Below are 14,902 nucleotides of genomic sequence, written 5' to 3' on the forward strand. Positions count from 1 at the left end.
GAGTTCAAGGTCAGTGTGATCTACAAAACAAGTACCATGGCCAGCCAGAATTATATAGCAAGACCCCATCTCAAAAAATGGCTAGGCCACAGAGGAAGACAATGCAGCCACTCCTGATGAGACTTGACAGACTAGATCAGAAGGAAGAAGAGGAAGACCTCCCCTATCAGTGGACTGGGGGAGGTGCATGGGTTGTGAAGGGGGAGGGATGATGGATTGGGAGGGGAGGAGGAAGGGAGCTACAGGGGGATACAAAGTGAATAAATGTAATTAATAAAAATAAATATAAAAACAAAAAAATTAAAAGAATGGCTAGAGAGATGGGTCAGAAGTTAAAAGAGCTTCTGCTCGCTGCTCTTCCAGAAGTCCTGAGTTCAATTCCCAGTAACTACATGGTGGCTTCATAACCATCTACAATGAGTTCTGGTGGCCACTTCTGGCATGTAGGTGTACATGCAGGCAGAATACCAAATACATAATAAATATATAAATAAGCAATAGGAATAGAGAGATGGCTCAGCGGTTAAGAACACTGGCTGCTCTTCCAGCGGTCAACGAGTTCAATTCCCAGCAACCACATGGTGGCTCACAACCATCTAAAGGGAGATCTGGTGTCCCCTTCTGGTGTGCAGGTGTACATGTGGATAGAACATTGTATAAATAATAAGTCAATCTTAAAAATAAATAAACAATAAACAAATCTCTTTAAAAAAGAAAGGGTGAGGAGTAAGGGATGGGAAGTACACTGTGATGCCCTTTCTACATGATCAATGCAGGGGATACCCAGCTACGCTCATCCAGCCCCCTAGAAGAGGCCTGGCCATCTTTACACACAAACTTTTGAGCTTGCCTTATCCAGAGTGATCATCCTGGAAGGGAAAGTGTCAAAATAGAGGAGGCTGTATCCCAGTTCTCAGGCCCTCTGCCTCTCAGGGAACGTGACCCTATCTATACCTTTTATGGAAATCAAGAGCACTGAAGGCTAACTGAAGGGTTCCCAGCAGAGGACTGAAGTTCAGTTCCCAGAAACCACATCAGGTAGCTCATGACCACTTGTAACTCCACCTCCCAAGGATCCAGTGATACCTTCAGGCACTGCAGACACGGTGCAGACTTCCATGCACGCAAAACACCCATACACTTAAGAATAAACAAATTTTAAAACAGAGGATCCAGGGAGACTTCAGTGAATCTGGACTAGGGGCAGAGACACAGCATGTCTGAGGACTGTACTGTCACTTACCTTCTCAATCTTGTCTGGGTCTGACAACAGAGCAGCTCCCATGCCTCCCTAAGGAGAAGCACAGAGAAGACCTAATGATTTTAGGAGATGGTCATAACCACAGTAAGGCAACACAGTGTAGCCATGGCCCACTAGACACTGTTATTCCCTAACCACAGAGGAAGGTAGCATTGTCTGTGCACACCACAGATCCCATCAGGAATCAGGATGTGATGAACCCTAAAAACACTCACTCTCGCCCTATTTGCAAAACCATGTATCAACCTAAAAATGGGCACTGCAAATTTTATTTTTAAGGACTTCACACCCCCATAAAAAATCTCAGAGTCATAGCAAACTGAGCCCACCATCTACTGTGTCCTTAAGACAAAAGGTCCACCTGAGCAGAGTGGCATACATACTCAGGAGGCTGATTCAGGAGGATCAAGAGTTTGAGGCCAGCCTCTATTGCATAGTGGTGAGTTCAAATCTAGCTTGTACTTCACAGATAGATCCTGTCTATTAAAAAATAGCAATTCAGTGACAGTAATGGCTCTTTCTTTCTCTTTTAAAACTTTTCAGGAGTGTGTGTGTGTGTGTGTGTGTGTGTGTGTGTGTGTGTGTGTGTGTGTTTTGGAGATCAAAGGACAGCTAACAGGAGTCAGTTCTCTCCTTCCACATGTGAGTACTGCAGTTTAAACTCAGGTCATCAGGCTTGGTGATAAGTGCCCTTACCTGCTGAGCCATCACTCCTACCAGATGCTGTCTCTTGATGATAGGCTTATTTTTTTTTTTTTTATTTAATTTTATTTTATGTGCATTAGTGTGAAGGTGTCAGATCCCTTGGAATTGGGGATTGGCATTACAGACAGTTGTGAGCTGCCATGTGGGTGCTGGGAATTGAACCTGGATCCTTTGGAAGAGCAGACAGTGCTCTTAACCACTGAGCCATCTCTCCAGCCCCGATGATAGGCTTATTTACCCATAACTTTCCTGCTTTTTTTTTTTTTTTCAAAATTGTTTATATCTTTTAAGTATTAGAAATAGTATGAATTACGTTGTGTTTTGTTCTGTTGATACAGGATTATGTTATATAATCCTGGATGAGTTCAGGCTGGCTTTGAACTCATGGTAATCCTTCTGCCTCAGCCTGAGAGCAAAGATTACAGTTGTAAACTAGATTATCTAGCTGCTATGAGTTACTTTAATAAATCATGGGTGGGAAATATAAAGGGGAGCTTTTTTTTTTCAAGCATGTATGTGTTCATGTATATGTATGCCACATGTGTAGGCATGTTTTTTTGTTTGTTTGGTTTTGGGTTTTTTTTGGAGCCCAAAAAGGTTCAGGTTTCTTAGAGCTGGAGTCACAGGTGGTTATGAGTGTTTGACTTGGTTCCGGGAACTGAAGCCAGGTCCTCTAAGAGAACAGCAAGCACTCTTACCTGCTGAGCCATCTCTCTAGCCCTAGACGGAGGATCATTATAAATTCAATTTTATTTACTCTTACTGTGTGTATGTATGGTGTGTGGGGAGGGGCATGTGCATGCCACAGCATAGGTATGAAGGTTAGAGGACAAAATTAGGAGCTGATTATCTCCTTCCACAGTGGGATTCAGGGATTGAATTCACGCCATCAGGCCTGTGTGGCAAGCACTTTTACCCACTGAGCCAGTTTTGCTGACCCATAGGATCTGCAAAGGTCTGAATTTGTTAGGAATAAAGTGAGTGAGCTGGAGAGGAAGAATGCTTGCTTAGCATAAATGAAGTCCTGGGTTCAATCCCTAGCATCTCATCAAACTAAATGTGGTGGTAACACCTATAATACCAACACTTGGGAGGTAAGCACTGGTGGACCAGAAGTTCAAGGTCATCCTATAGCTCAGGCTAGCCTCCAACTCATCATCCTCCTGCCTTGGTCTTTGCAAGTTCAGATTACAAGTGTGTGCCACCATACCTGGCCTAATAACATCCCTTTGATCATCTTTCTCGTCCAGCACAGGGTCTAGCTCAGAGCCAGGTGCTGTAATAGTTAGCCTCATTTACTCCTCACAGTATAATTACAAGGAATATAAAGAAATCACTTTACCTTGGTGGAATATTCTTTTGGACAGCCCATGTTGACATCAATACCAGCCACATCATTTTCTCTGGAAAAGCATAAAAGAGAAAAGGTAGTAAACATTCTACTTGAGGGAAGAATGTAGATGAGCGTTAAAGGGTTCTGAGCTCCTGAATCCCCTCGGCCTCCTGGGCCCGTGAAACACACGAAAATCTCAACAACAAAAGCTGAAAATCAGTAAAGAAGCCTGTCTCCCAGCTGCAACTGCCTTATGTGAGCTGAGCCCAGAAGAAAGACATAACGAATCCACATCCATAGTAATCTGGATGTAGGGGACTTTACTACTCTGAGGGTTGTGTCAGCTATTTCAAATACTCAGCGACCCTGAATTCCATCCTAAGACTCTTGTTTTGACTGGGGTAGTGGAAGCCATTTGTCAATGTAGAAAGGTGGTATGGGCACGGAGCCATCGGCAGTGCTCACACTCTGTAAGTTACTAAACTGAGCCAGGTATGGTGGCACACACATGTAATCCTAGCACTCAGAAAACAGAGGCAGGAAGATCACATGTTTGAGGCCAACCTGTGCTACATAAGATAAAAAAAAGAGAAGGAAGAGGAAGAGGAGGAGGAAGAAGTGGTAGTACTGGTGGTGCTCGTGATCCTTATGTTAGACTAGCTTCATTTGCTGAGCTGCACAATTGGTTTACTCCAAATAATTCTGGGATATAGAAGGACCCTCACTTATCCACTGGTTTATAGCAGTCTGATTTACAGCAATTAAGGCCTGAGTTCTTTCCTACTCTGACTGTCATCAATAATACGCACTCGTGTGAAGCACTCATGGTGTGCCACATGTTGGGAAGACACGACATACATTATTTCATTTGCTGTTTCCTATAATGGCAGAGGTTGGTAAGCATCATTTTATAAATAAGAGAACCAAGTTCTCAAGTTACCTAAGTTCACACGGTTGGCAACCAGCAAAGCAGAATTCCAGCTGAGCTCTGCTGAAACTCCAAAGGCTATCACTCCAACCATGTATTGTTCTCCTGACCGCTGGCTCGGCAAGAAATGGATCCTTATCTACACTTCATGAAGGGTAAAGCTTCAGGATTCCCAGAAGAATCCCTGGGAAGGGAAACCCATGAGTAAACACTAAAACGGGGGCTCAATATAGAGGATCTCTAAGATACTGCCATAATGTTATCTCGTAATGAAAGACAAGAGTCCCAGGCTAGCCTTCAGATACCACAGAGAAAGAAACCCAATACCCTTCACCTGAAAACAGAAAGGGGCTAGAAAGCAAAAGATGGGTTGCTAGAGACATGAAGGTCTCACAGCTTACAGGAGAGACAAGGCATTCCCAAGGAGGAAAGAACTTACACAAGCCTGGCCACAGCAAGGGCTCTCTCTGCGTCTGAAGTCCCCTGGGAACACAAGAAGCTACATCAACCTGTCTTGACACAAGTGCACACATGTAGACAAACACACCTATTGGTATCTTACACACATACGTACATGAATGCATATGGATGTACCAGCAAGTGTAAAAGTCAGGCCCACTTGGGGCTGAGAGATGACTAAGCGGTTTAAAGCACTGGTTACTCTTCTAGAAGATCCCAGTTTGATTCCCAGCACCCACAAGTTTATAATTCCAGTCCCAGGAGATCCAATGACCTCCATAGGCACCAGACACATACATGGCACACACACATACATCCATGTAAAACACCCACCACACACATAAAATAAAATTATACACACACACACTTCTTAAAAAAAGAGACCAGTACACTAGCCTTGTTCACCAACAATGCTAAAAGATGAACTTGGAAGGCCTAGAAAATATCATTAATGTCATGGTTACTTTCATACATAAAATGAAATAAAATACAAAATAAATTCAGAGTCCAAAGAGGTGGCTCAGTAGATAAAGTACTTGCTGTGCAAGCATGAAGGTCAGAGTTCAGATCACTAGTACCCACATAAAAACCAGGTGGGGGCCAGCAAGACAGCTCAGTGGGTAAACGTGCTTGCTACCAAAAATGTCAATTTGAGATCAATTCCTAGCACGGAGAAGGTAGGAGAACTGATTCCTGCAAGTTGTCCCTTTATCTCTACAAATGCATTATGGAATAAACGCATGCATGCATGCACACACACACACACACACACACACACACACACACAAATAAGCAATGTAATAAAACGTTATTAAAAAAAAAAGGCAGAGTGGCAGCCTATCTATAATCTCAGTGTTCATGAGGTGGAAACAGAGGCTCCCTGGGGCAAGCTGGCCAGCTAGACTAGCCAGATCAGCGAGCTCTGGGTTCAGCAAGAGACCCTCCCTCAGTCAACAGAGTGGACAGCAATCAAGGAAGATACCAAACATCAACTTCTAACCTACACACATGCACACACACATACACACTAAAAAGTTTTTAAAAAAAACTGTGACACATATTAAGATACCCATCACTCAATTCTTTAATTAACATTTTACGATGTATTTTGTCTATCCATTGTTATCAAATGTTTAAAGTATCTAAATGCATCATTCAGGAGCTACTCCTAAAAACCACCAAGTTATACCTAAAGAAAGAGAGAAAAGGTAGCTGGGCAGTGGTGGCACACACCTCAATCCCAACACGTGGAAGGCAGAGGCAGATGGATCTCTGAGTTTGAAGCCAGCCTGGTCTGCAGACTGAGTTCCAAGACAGCCAGGACTACACAGAGAAACCCTGTCTCAAAAAAAAATTAAAAAAATAAAAGAAAATTAAAAAAAAAAAATAGAGAAAAGCTATAGTATAATTACCTATGTAACATATATCTTAACTACTCTTTAGAAAACCTAAGTCCAGCCATGCATGGTGGCGCATGCCTTCAATCCCAGCATCAGGAGGCAAAGGCAGCTGGACCTCTATGTAGCCTGGTCTACAGAGCAAGTTCCAGGACAGCCAGGACTATACAGAGAGACCCTGTCTTGAAAACACACAAAAATAAAAAGAGAAAGAGAAAGAAAAGGACAACCTAAGTCCTTTGTTATGTACTACATAAAAACAAACACTTGGCCAGGATAATCAATCCTAAGGATTAAAAATACATAATATAGAAGTCATGCCAAACAGATAATTAATTCATAAGTCTGAGACTGGTGGCATGAACAGACTGCAACAGCTTAATTTCCACAGTCCCCAACAGTGAGCCCAATCACTAACAAATCTCTGAAAAATGTTCAAGCCAATTACAGGACGCCACCACTGGCCACCACTGGCCAGCTTATTACAGGCACTCAACGATGGCAGACATAAACAGGAATTGGGAAATTCAGGGAACAGGGAGCCTGAGAAGGACTCTAGCCACTGAGGTGGGAGGTGTTTCTTACCATCTGGAAGACCACCCTGCTCTGTTCTCTTTTACAGGTACGAAAGACCACTCGGTCATCAGGAGCAACGAAGTCCACTGTGCCAAGCACCTCTGCAAGAAAACAGACACTTGACCACACAGCTAAGATGCAAGTTCAACCCAGCCTAAGCCTTGGAAGCCACAGCAAAACTACAACCTGGGAAGGGAAACTGGATTCTAGACACATACTCTTCTTAAAGACAGAAATATGTTCTTGGGAAGCTTTTGAGTTGCTGATGATGGTGTGTTTTCAGAGTGATGGTAGTTCACTTTACAATTATTTGATAAATGACATGTTTACAGTTAATGTTCTGTAATTTTTTAAATGCCATTAGCATTTTAATTAGGAGAAAGAAACATATGTGAAACTTGAGCCCAAACTGCTCTAGAAAGTAGCAGTCTAAGGTTCAGCAAAGTTATAATTTCTTCTTTTAATATTTATTATTCATACAGTATTCTGCCTGTATGTGTGTCTGCATGCCAGAAGAAATGCCAGATGTCAAGTTATCGTTTCTTAATTATGTAGTGCCCAAGTAGCATGAGTGGAGATGGACCGCATTTCAGCCGACCTTTCTTATTACCTGAAGTTACAATGTTTGTAAATTCACTTCTTTATTTATGACCTGCATATCAATACTTCCAATATTTCTAGTTAGTCATAGACAGATAAAATATAACAAAATAAGTTGAATGACTTTCCCAGCTGAGGTCAAACAAAGGGATACTCGTCTTGTTTGTTTTCATACTATAGTATCCCTCAGAGCTGGGCATGATGGTGACACTGGTAATCTCACCACATGGAAGGCTGAGGAAGGAGGATCAACAGTTCATACTCATCTTCAGATACAGTGAGTTCAAGGCCAGCCTAGGCTACCTGAGACACTGTCTCAAAATTTAAAAAGAAAAAAAAAAGTCACATTTAGTGCCTTTCGTGGCATTCTTTTTGTTGTTGTTTTATGTTGGTACTCTCACTGTTTAAAGTGACTCCAAGAGCTGGGTGACGGTGGCACATGCCTTTAATCCCAGCACTTAGGAGGCATAGGCAGGCAGGTCTCTAAGTTCAAGGCCAGACTACAGGTCTACAGACTGAGTTCCAGGAAATCCAGGCCTACACAGAAAAAAATTCACCTTAAAAATAAAGAAATAAAGAGCTCCAAGCATAGCGATAAAGTACTGTGCAATGTTTCTAACACTGATTCTTTCCTTTCATTTAAAAATTTTTATTTGTATTTTATGGGTGTGGATGTCTTGCCTACATGCGTATCTGTGTACCACTTGTGTCCCTCCTGCCCTCAAAGGCCAGAGAGAACACTGGATCCCCTGGGACTGGAGTTATAGATGGTTGTGATCTGCCATGAGGGTACTGAAAATTGAATCTGGGTCCTCTGCAAGAGCAGCCTGTGTGCTTAACCACTGACCCATTTGTCTACCACTCTAATACTATTTCTAATTACAAAAAGGCTGAGGTGAGCTTAAGGGACAAAATACATGTATTAGAAATTTTCTTCTATTTCTTGTTTTTTGTTTCCTTTCTTTCTTTTTCTTTTTGAGAGAGGGTCTCCCTGTGTAGCCCAAGTCTTGAAGTCTGGACATTCCTGCCTCTGCCTTCCCAGTGCTGGAATTACAGGTGTATATTACAGCTGGCAGCCTTTCTTTGTCTTTTTCAATGACCTCCCACATGGTAGGCAAATATTCTACCACTGAACTGTATCCCCAGCCCTGGATAACCTTTATTCAGGCATGAAATTATACTGCTATTGACTGTGATGTATATGTTTACATATACATGCTGTGTTATATATTAAAAGTTTTATATATAGTTATATATACTATTTAAAGTTACATATTAAAATAGTTATATATAAATTTTTCATTTACTCTTTAGTAAGTACTAATAAAGAGTACTTTCAAATCAAAGAAGATTACTACAAGAAAAAGATCCAACATGGCAGATGATCGAATACACCTATGACAAAGACTATCTTAAGACTACAGGAGCTCTTTAAAGCATGTAAAGCACATCCACAAATGAAAGCTATTATTAACATCCTAGCACTGAACAGATAGCAGTTAAACTTAGCACCACTTACTCCATGATGGAAGAACCATTCAGGCTGTAAAACTTAGCACATAGACAGTACTACCTACCACAACAAAGATCTAATCCATCTAAGTCCATACACAGTTCAGAAAATTCTCTAAATGTACTAATCTTGCTTTGGTAGCTTCTGTAGTTCTGCTTCTGGCTAACTGTTCTTGTTACCTGAATTATGTCACTCCAGCACATGGTTTTGTGCTTAAAAGCTCACTCTGAGAAAGGCTCAGGGCTACACTGAAATCCCAAACACCCAGTGTAGTCACTGGCTGGCTAATAAAGACTTTCTATTGGCTTAAACGCCTATCTGGGTGTCCTCTCTGCTGAATATCCAACAACAGTTCTAAAAGGTAGGGTAAAGGGATGACTTGCTGAGAAAGGTAGTTGATTCCTGACAGTGATAGCCAAAGATGGTAGGAAAATGTCTAAGAAGCATACAAAACTGGTGTGCTTATAATGCAGCATTATAACAGCAAAATACTGGAAAATCCCATTAAGGAGCTGAGGACACCCCTTCTGGTAATAGTCACCCATAGTTTCTAACACAGAAAAATGTCCTAGCAGAAAAGGAAGTGGCAAAGCAGTATGTGAGGCAGAATGCCCTGGGGCGGAAAGACGGACATAAAAAGTCACATTTACGTACACACAGTTTATTATTGTATGCATAGGGGACATACACTGTCCCCTTTTGTGGTTTTCACTTAGGTGTGGGATTCTGGGGCATTTTATTTTCTAGGTTATATAGATCTGCAATACTAAAATTTATTTTGGACAAGGCCTCAAAAACAGGCCTGGGATTCCTAATCCTCCTGACAAACTGATGAGGCTACAGGCATATATTACTATTTCAGGCCCAGTAATACTGAAATTTATTTACTTAGTTTATTTTCTTTTTTTTATTTTTATTTTATGTGCATTGGTGTTTTGCCTGCATGTCTGTCTGTGTGAAGGTGTCAGATCTTGGAGTTATAGACAGTTGTGAGCTACCATGTTGGTACTGGAAATTGAACTCAGATCCTATGGAAGATCAGTCAGTGTTCTTAACCACTAAACCATCTCTCCAGGCTTTCATGTAGCTCTGGCCAGCCTGGAACTCACAATGTCAACCAGGATGGCATAGAACTCAGAAATCAGCCTGCTCTGCCTCCCAAGGGCTGGGATTAAAGGCATGAGACACCATGCCCAGCTCTGAGTTTTTTTGTTTTTTTTTTTTTTTTTGTTTTTGTTTTTCAGCTCTGAGTTTTCTTAACACAAAATAAAATATGAATTTAAAATAAACAGTACTAGACAACTATAACCCTCACACTTAAAAGGTAGAGACAGGAGTATCCGGAGTTCAAAGTCATCCTCCACTACACAGCAGGCTCAAGGACAGCCTAAGAAAACAAACAAAATCTCTAGACCCTTAGGGATTACAACACTAATCAAAGCATAATCTACCTATCAATAAAGCAGAAGGGAGTCCCAGTGTATCACAACCACTTCCAGCCGGCAGAGCCTAAGGTGTGCTAAGTACTTACTGGTACTTTCTCTCCTTTGAGCCATAATACAGCTCTACGAATTAAGTAAAAGGCTTAGGATTTTCATTTCACTCTTAAGAAACCAGGATAGAGAGAAGATATGAGGTTTGCCCGAGGTCACACAACTACCACATACCTGAGCAGGGGCCAGTATTAAAGTTATCCTTACTCCAGGGCCCCTGAGGTTCTTCCTACACTATGAAATATGGACATTTCTCTGATTTTAAGTCTATCAAGAACAGCATTCCACAACTGATTATTTATATATGTTTGTACGTATGTATGTATGTATTCCTGTGATGCTGAGGATCAAACCTTTCAAGCATGTTAGGCAGGCAGTCTACCAATGAACTGAACCTCTGAACCTCAAAAGTGGGCTCTTGTCCCTGCAACTGAAGGGCAGTGACTGCTCTTGAGGGAGCATGTGATCTATGCAATTACATGATATAACAAGAAGGCTCCTGGGCAAGGGCAGTGACACTTGTGCTTGAGCCAGCTAGGCACACACAGAACCCTGAGGCCAGGGTTGAGCTTACCATTGACAACTCTCTTGCACTGAAGCATCTTAAGGTCAATCAGCTCCTGCAGAGGAATCAAAAGACACTCGTAAGTCCTGGACACTGGGCCCTCCACACAGATGATCTTTATTACATTTCTGATGACCACTGTCTAGCCAATAACCACAATACTGACAACAAACCATGGCTTTGGGGACATTGTGCTATCCCCTACAACTAAGCATGGCAAGCAAACAAAATTAGAACTAGAGAATAAAGAAGTCCAGAGAGGAAGATCTGAAACAAACACAGGAAAGTAAAATCCACTCAGCTCACTGTATGTAATCAAATAGGTGATCCTGCCACCTAGGTAAAATATTCCAGCAGATTCAGGGCAGAAAAGAAAACAGATTTGTTCAAAATGAGCATTATAAATGGAGGGAAATGTGATGTCTACTGATGGGTCAGTAATTCCTGGTTGGATATAACACTGTTTTGCTTTGTTCAGTAATTATTTCAGCAGACATGGAAGACAAGTCTGAAGCTCATGGCCATGGACTCTCGGCATCCAAAAGAAAAAACTAAAAACCTATCACCCAAGATATGCATCCCACACTGAGCTCTTATGAGCCTCAGCAAACCACAGCCCCAGCCTGGTGGCTACCATTACATGCACAGGAGTGTAAGGGAATGACTAATGGATCCTGATGGCACGTATGCAGCTCCTCTCAACATAACCAACATGTAGGTTAACACATGGTCTATGTCTTTATTTCTTTTTTTTTTTTTTTTTTTTTTTTTTTTTTTTTGAGTAGAGTTTCTGTGTCACCCTGGCTATACTGGAACTCCCTCAGTAGATCAGGCTGGCCTTGAACTCAGAGATCTGCCTGCCTTTGCCTCGCCAGTGCTGGTATTAAAGGACACCACTGCCCAGCTTTGCTCTATATATTTCTGTATCTGTTCTTTCCATACAGTATTCAAATTGTCAAAAATCTAATGTCCAGTCCTGAACAAACAACCACAGTCAAGTCTGGGCACATGGTTATGCCTCTATGACCTAAGATTTCCTGTAGTACCCCAAAGGGTGGGCAATATCCAATAGGCAAAAAGGCAGTGCGCATGTGGGAAAGCATTCAGTAGGTATATACGCTCTATGAATGGATGTACATGTCCTGACGCAGCAGCCCATGGTGGCCACAGATTGACGTGAAATGTCTTTCTCAATTGCTCTCCACCTTATTTTAAAAAAATATTTTCTGACGTCTATTTATTGCATATGTACTATGCGTACATGTGTATGGTGCACTTGTGGATATAGAAGCAACTTGAGAGACCTCATTCTTTCACCACATGAGACTCAGAGATGGCAACAAGCACCTCTACCCCCTGAGCCATCACACCAGCCCCGTTCTTCGAAAAGGCTGGGAGGTACTCTGCCTACATGTGTGAGGCCCTGAATTCAATACTCATTACCAGGTAGGGGAAAGGTCCAGCAACCTTACTTCTGAGCATAGATTCTAACTGATTACTTGCAAAGTATCAAAGAGATACTTGCATCATTTCTCACAATCTCCAGATACAGAAGCAACCCAAGTGTCTTTTGATGGATACATGAATAAATCAATGTGCTGTATATACACAATGGAACTTTTTTTTTTTTTTTAAGATAGGGTCTCACTATGTAACCCTAGGTGGCCTGGAGCTCAATATGTAGACCAGGCTGCCCTTGAACTCACAAAGATCCCACCTGCATCTACTTCCTAAGAGCTGGGATCAAAGGCATGTATCACCATGCCCAGCCATACAATGGAATGTTGTTCAGCTTTGTAAGGGAAGAAAATTGTCACATATGATAACACATGTCTGCAATCTCAACTACTTGGGAGACAGAGGGAGAAGTCAGAAGTTTAAGCGCAGTCTGATCAACTTGGTGAGATCATATCTCAAAATAAAATTGTATATTTGAAAAAAGATTTATTTTATTCTATGTGTGAGTGTTTGGCTTGCATGTGTGTATGTACACTACCTGCCGGCCTGGTGTCCACAGCGGTCAGAAGAGCACACTGGACACTCTAGAGCTATGGCATGTCTTGTGGATGCTGGGAACCAAACTAGGATCCTCTTGCAAGTGCTGTTAAACACTGAGCCATTTCTTCAGGTCTAAAACAAACCACTGAAACATCTCTTCAGCCCCAAAACAAATGTCTAAACAGTTGAACAATCTAACCAATTTCACCACAGAAACACTCAAAAAAATTTTAAAGTGCTGGCAATGCAACTCAACAGTATAGCCTTAAATTTGTTCCCTAGTACAACCAACACAATAAAACAAAACACAACCAACAAAAATAAGAATGCTGTGGGAGTATCTGCCTGTAAGTCTATCATTTGAAAAGTGAAGGCAGGAGATTCACAAGTTCAAGACCTGCCTAGAACATTGGGTACAGTGGCTTATGACTGTAGTTTCCAGGAAAGAGAAGCAGCCAGGTATCTTTGAGTTTGAGGTCATCTGGGACTAAACAGTAACACCCTATCTCAAACAAAACAAAACAAAAAAGCAGAAAAGAGCGGGGATGTAGCTCAGTTGGTAGAGTGCTTGCCTAGCATGTGCAAAGCCCTGAGTTCCATCGGCACAACTGCATGAAAGAGATGTGGGCTGTTCATCTGTCATAACAGCACTTGGAACGCAGAAGCAGGAGAATCAAAAGTCATCCTTAGCTACATAGTGAGTTTGAGGACAGCCTGGAATACATGAGACTATCTCAAAAGAGACTAGTCTAGGTTACAAATCAAAACTCTGTCTCAAGAAACATCAACAACAACAACAACAACAAAAATGAGCAAGGGAAATGTTGGTTCTGTGTGTGTGTGTGTGTGTGTACATGTAAATGCCATACTATCATTCACACACATGGAGGACAACTTGTTTTTTAAGATTTATTTATACACATACACACTCTATTTGCATGTATTCCTGCACGCCAGAAGACAGCATTAGATCCCATTATAGATGGTTGTGAGCCACCATGTGGTTGCTGGGAATTGAACTCAGGACCTCTGGAAGAGCAGACAATGCTCTTAACTGCTGAGCCATCTCTCCAGGCCCCAGATATTTTTTGAAAGTAGTTTCTCTCTTTCCACCATGTGTGTTCAAAGGAATGAACTCAAGTCATCTGGCTAGGCAGCAAATATCTTTACCCAATGAGCCACCTCACTGGCTCTAGCTAGGTATATTTGGTTTCATTTTGTGTGTGTGTGTGTGTGTGTGTGTGTGTGTTGTTGTTGTTTTCTTTTGTATTTTGTATTTTAGGCAGGGTCTCCCTTTGTAGATCCTGCCTGGCCTGGAACTCAGATCTGCCTGCCTTTGCCTCCTAGGGGTGGGATTAAAGACATTCATTATCACATATGGCCTAGATAAATCTTTAAGACATTACAGTAGGGCCTGAGAGATGGATCAGCATTGAGAGCACGTGCTATTCCTGCAGAAAACCAGGGTTCAGTTCCTGGAACCCACATCACGTGGCTCACCACTGCTTGTTACTCCCGCTCACGGGAATCTGATACCTTCCTGTGGCATCCACAAGCACTGTACTTACAAGCTCATACCCATATAAATTAAAATGAATCTTTTAAAAAAAGACATTATGCTAGATAAACTAAGGCAGTTCTGCAGTGATAAATGCTGTGTAGTTCCATTTATCGGAGTCACTCATAGAAACAGTAAACAGTGGTGGTTATCAGAGGTTAGCTAGGAAGGTAGTTAGGGAGTTGCTCTTATGGAGTTTGTTTTGCAAGGTAAAACAGCTTTAGAGATCTGTTTCCTAACAACACAGATTACTTAACACTATGAACTGTACACTAAAAATAGTTATGATGGGTAGAGAGATGCCTTAGTGGTTAAGAGCACTTTTTGCTCTTGAAGAGGATCCAGGTTTGGTTTCCAATACTACATATGTCAGCTCACAGCCTTCTCTAACTCAGTTTCAGGGACCCCATGCCCTTGTCTGCAGCACCAGGCACCCACAGGAATTACTGGGTAGGAGTTTCCTCTAAGATTGAAAGACTCCATTCTGCAGTGAAGCCCAGTAAAATAGTAACTAAA

At 41.8% G+C, this 14,902-nt stretch overlaps 1 protein-coding gene across 7 annotated transcripts in view; it reads right to left on the minus strand.

The window, feature by feature from the left end:
• Dus2 (dihydrouridine synthase 2) overlaps nt 1-14,902 on the minus strand; it is a 39,986-nt gene that overhangs the window by 17,334 nt on the left and 7,750 nt on the right. For 6 of the 7 annotated variants that reach the window (XR_009594567.1, XM_060392046.1, XM_021632290.2 and 3 more), the window contains exons 3-7: nt 10,840-10,885; nt 6,669-6,760; nt 4,667-4,710; nt 3,309-3,369; nt 1,244-1,291 (exon numbers count right to left, since the gene is read on the minus strand). Coding sequence is in view for 6 of the 7 variants with exons in the window: in XM_060392046.1 (XP_060248029.1) it covers nt 1,244-1,291; nt 3,309-3,369; nt 4,667-4,710; nt 6,669-6,760; nt 10,840-10,885 (291 nt within the window). In the remaining variant the exon portion in view is untranslated. Of the gene's footprint in view, nt 1-1,243; nt 1,292-3,308; nt 3,370-4,666; nt 4,711-6,668; nt 6,761-10,839; nt 10,886-14,902 lie in introns of those variants that run through there. The other variant, XM_060392048.1, reaches the window with a different exon arrangement.

This window comes from Meriones unguiculatus, chromosome 10 (genome assembly GCF_030254825.1).
Source record: "Meriones unguiculatus strain TT.TT164.6M chromosome 10, Bangor_MerUng_6.1, whole genome shotgun sequence".
Lineage (NCBI taxonomy): Eukaryota > Metazoa > Chordata > Mammalia > Rodentia > Muridae > Meriones > Meriones unguiculatus.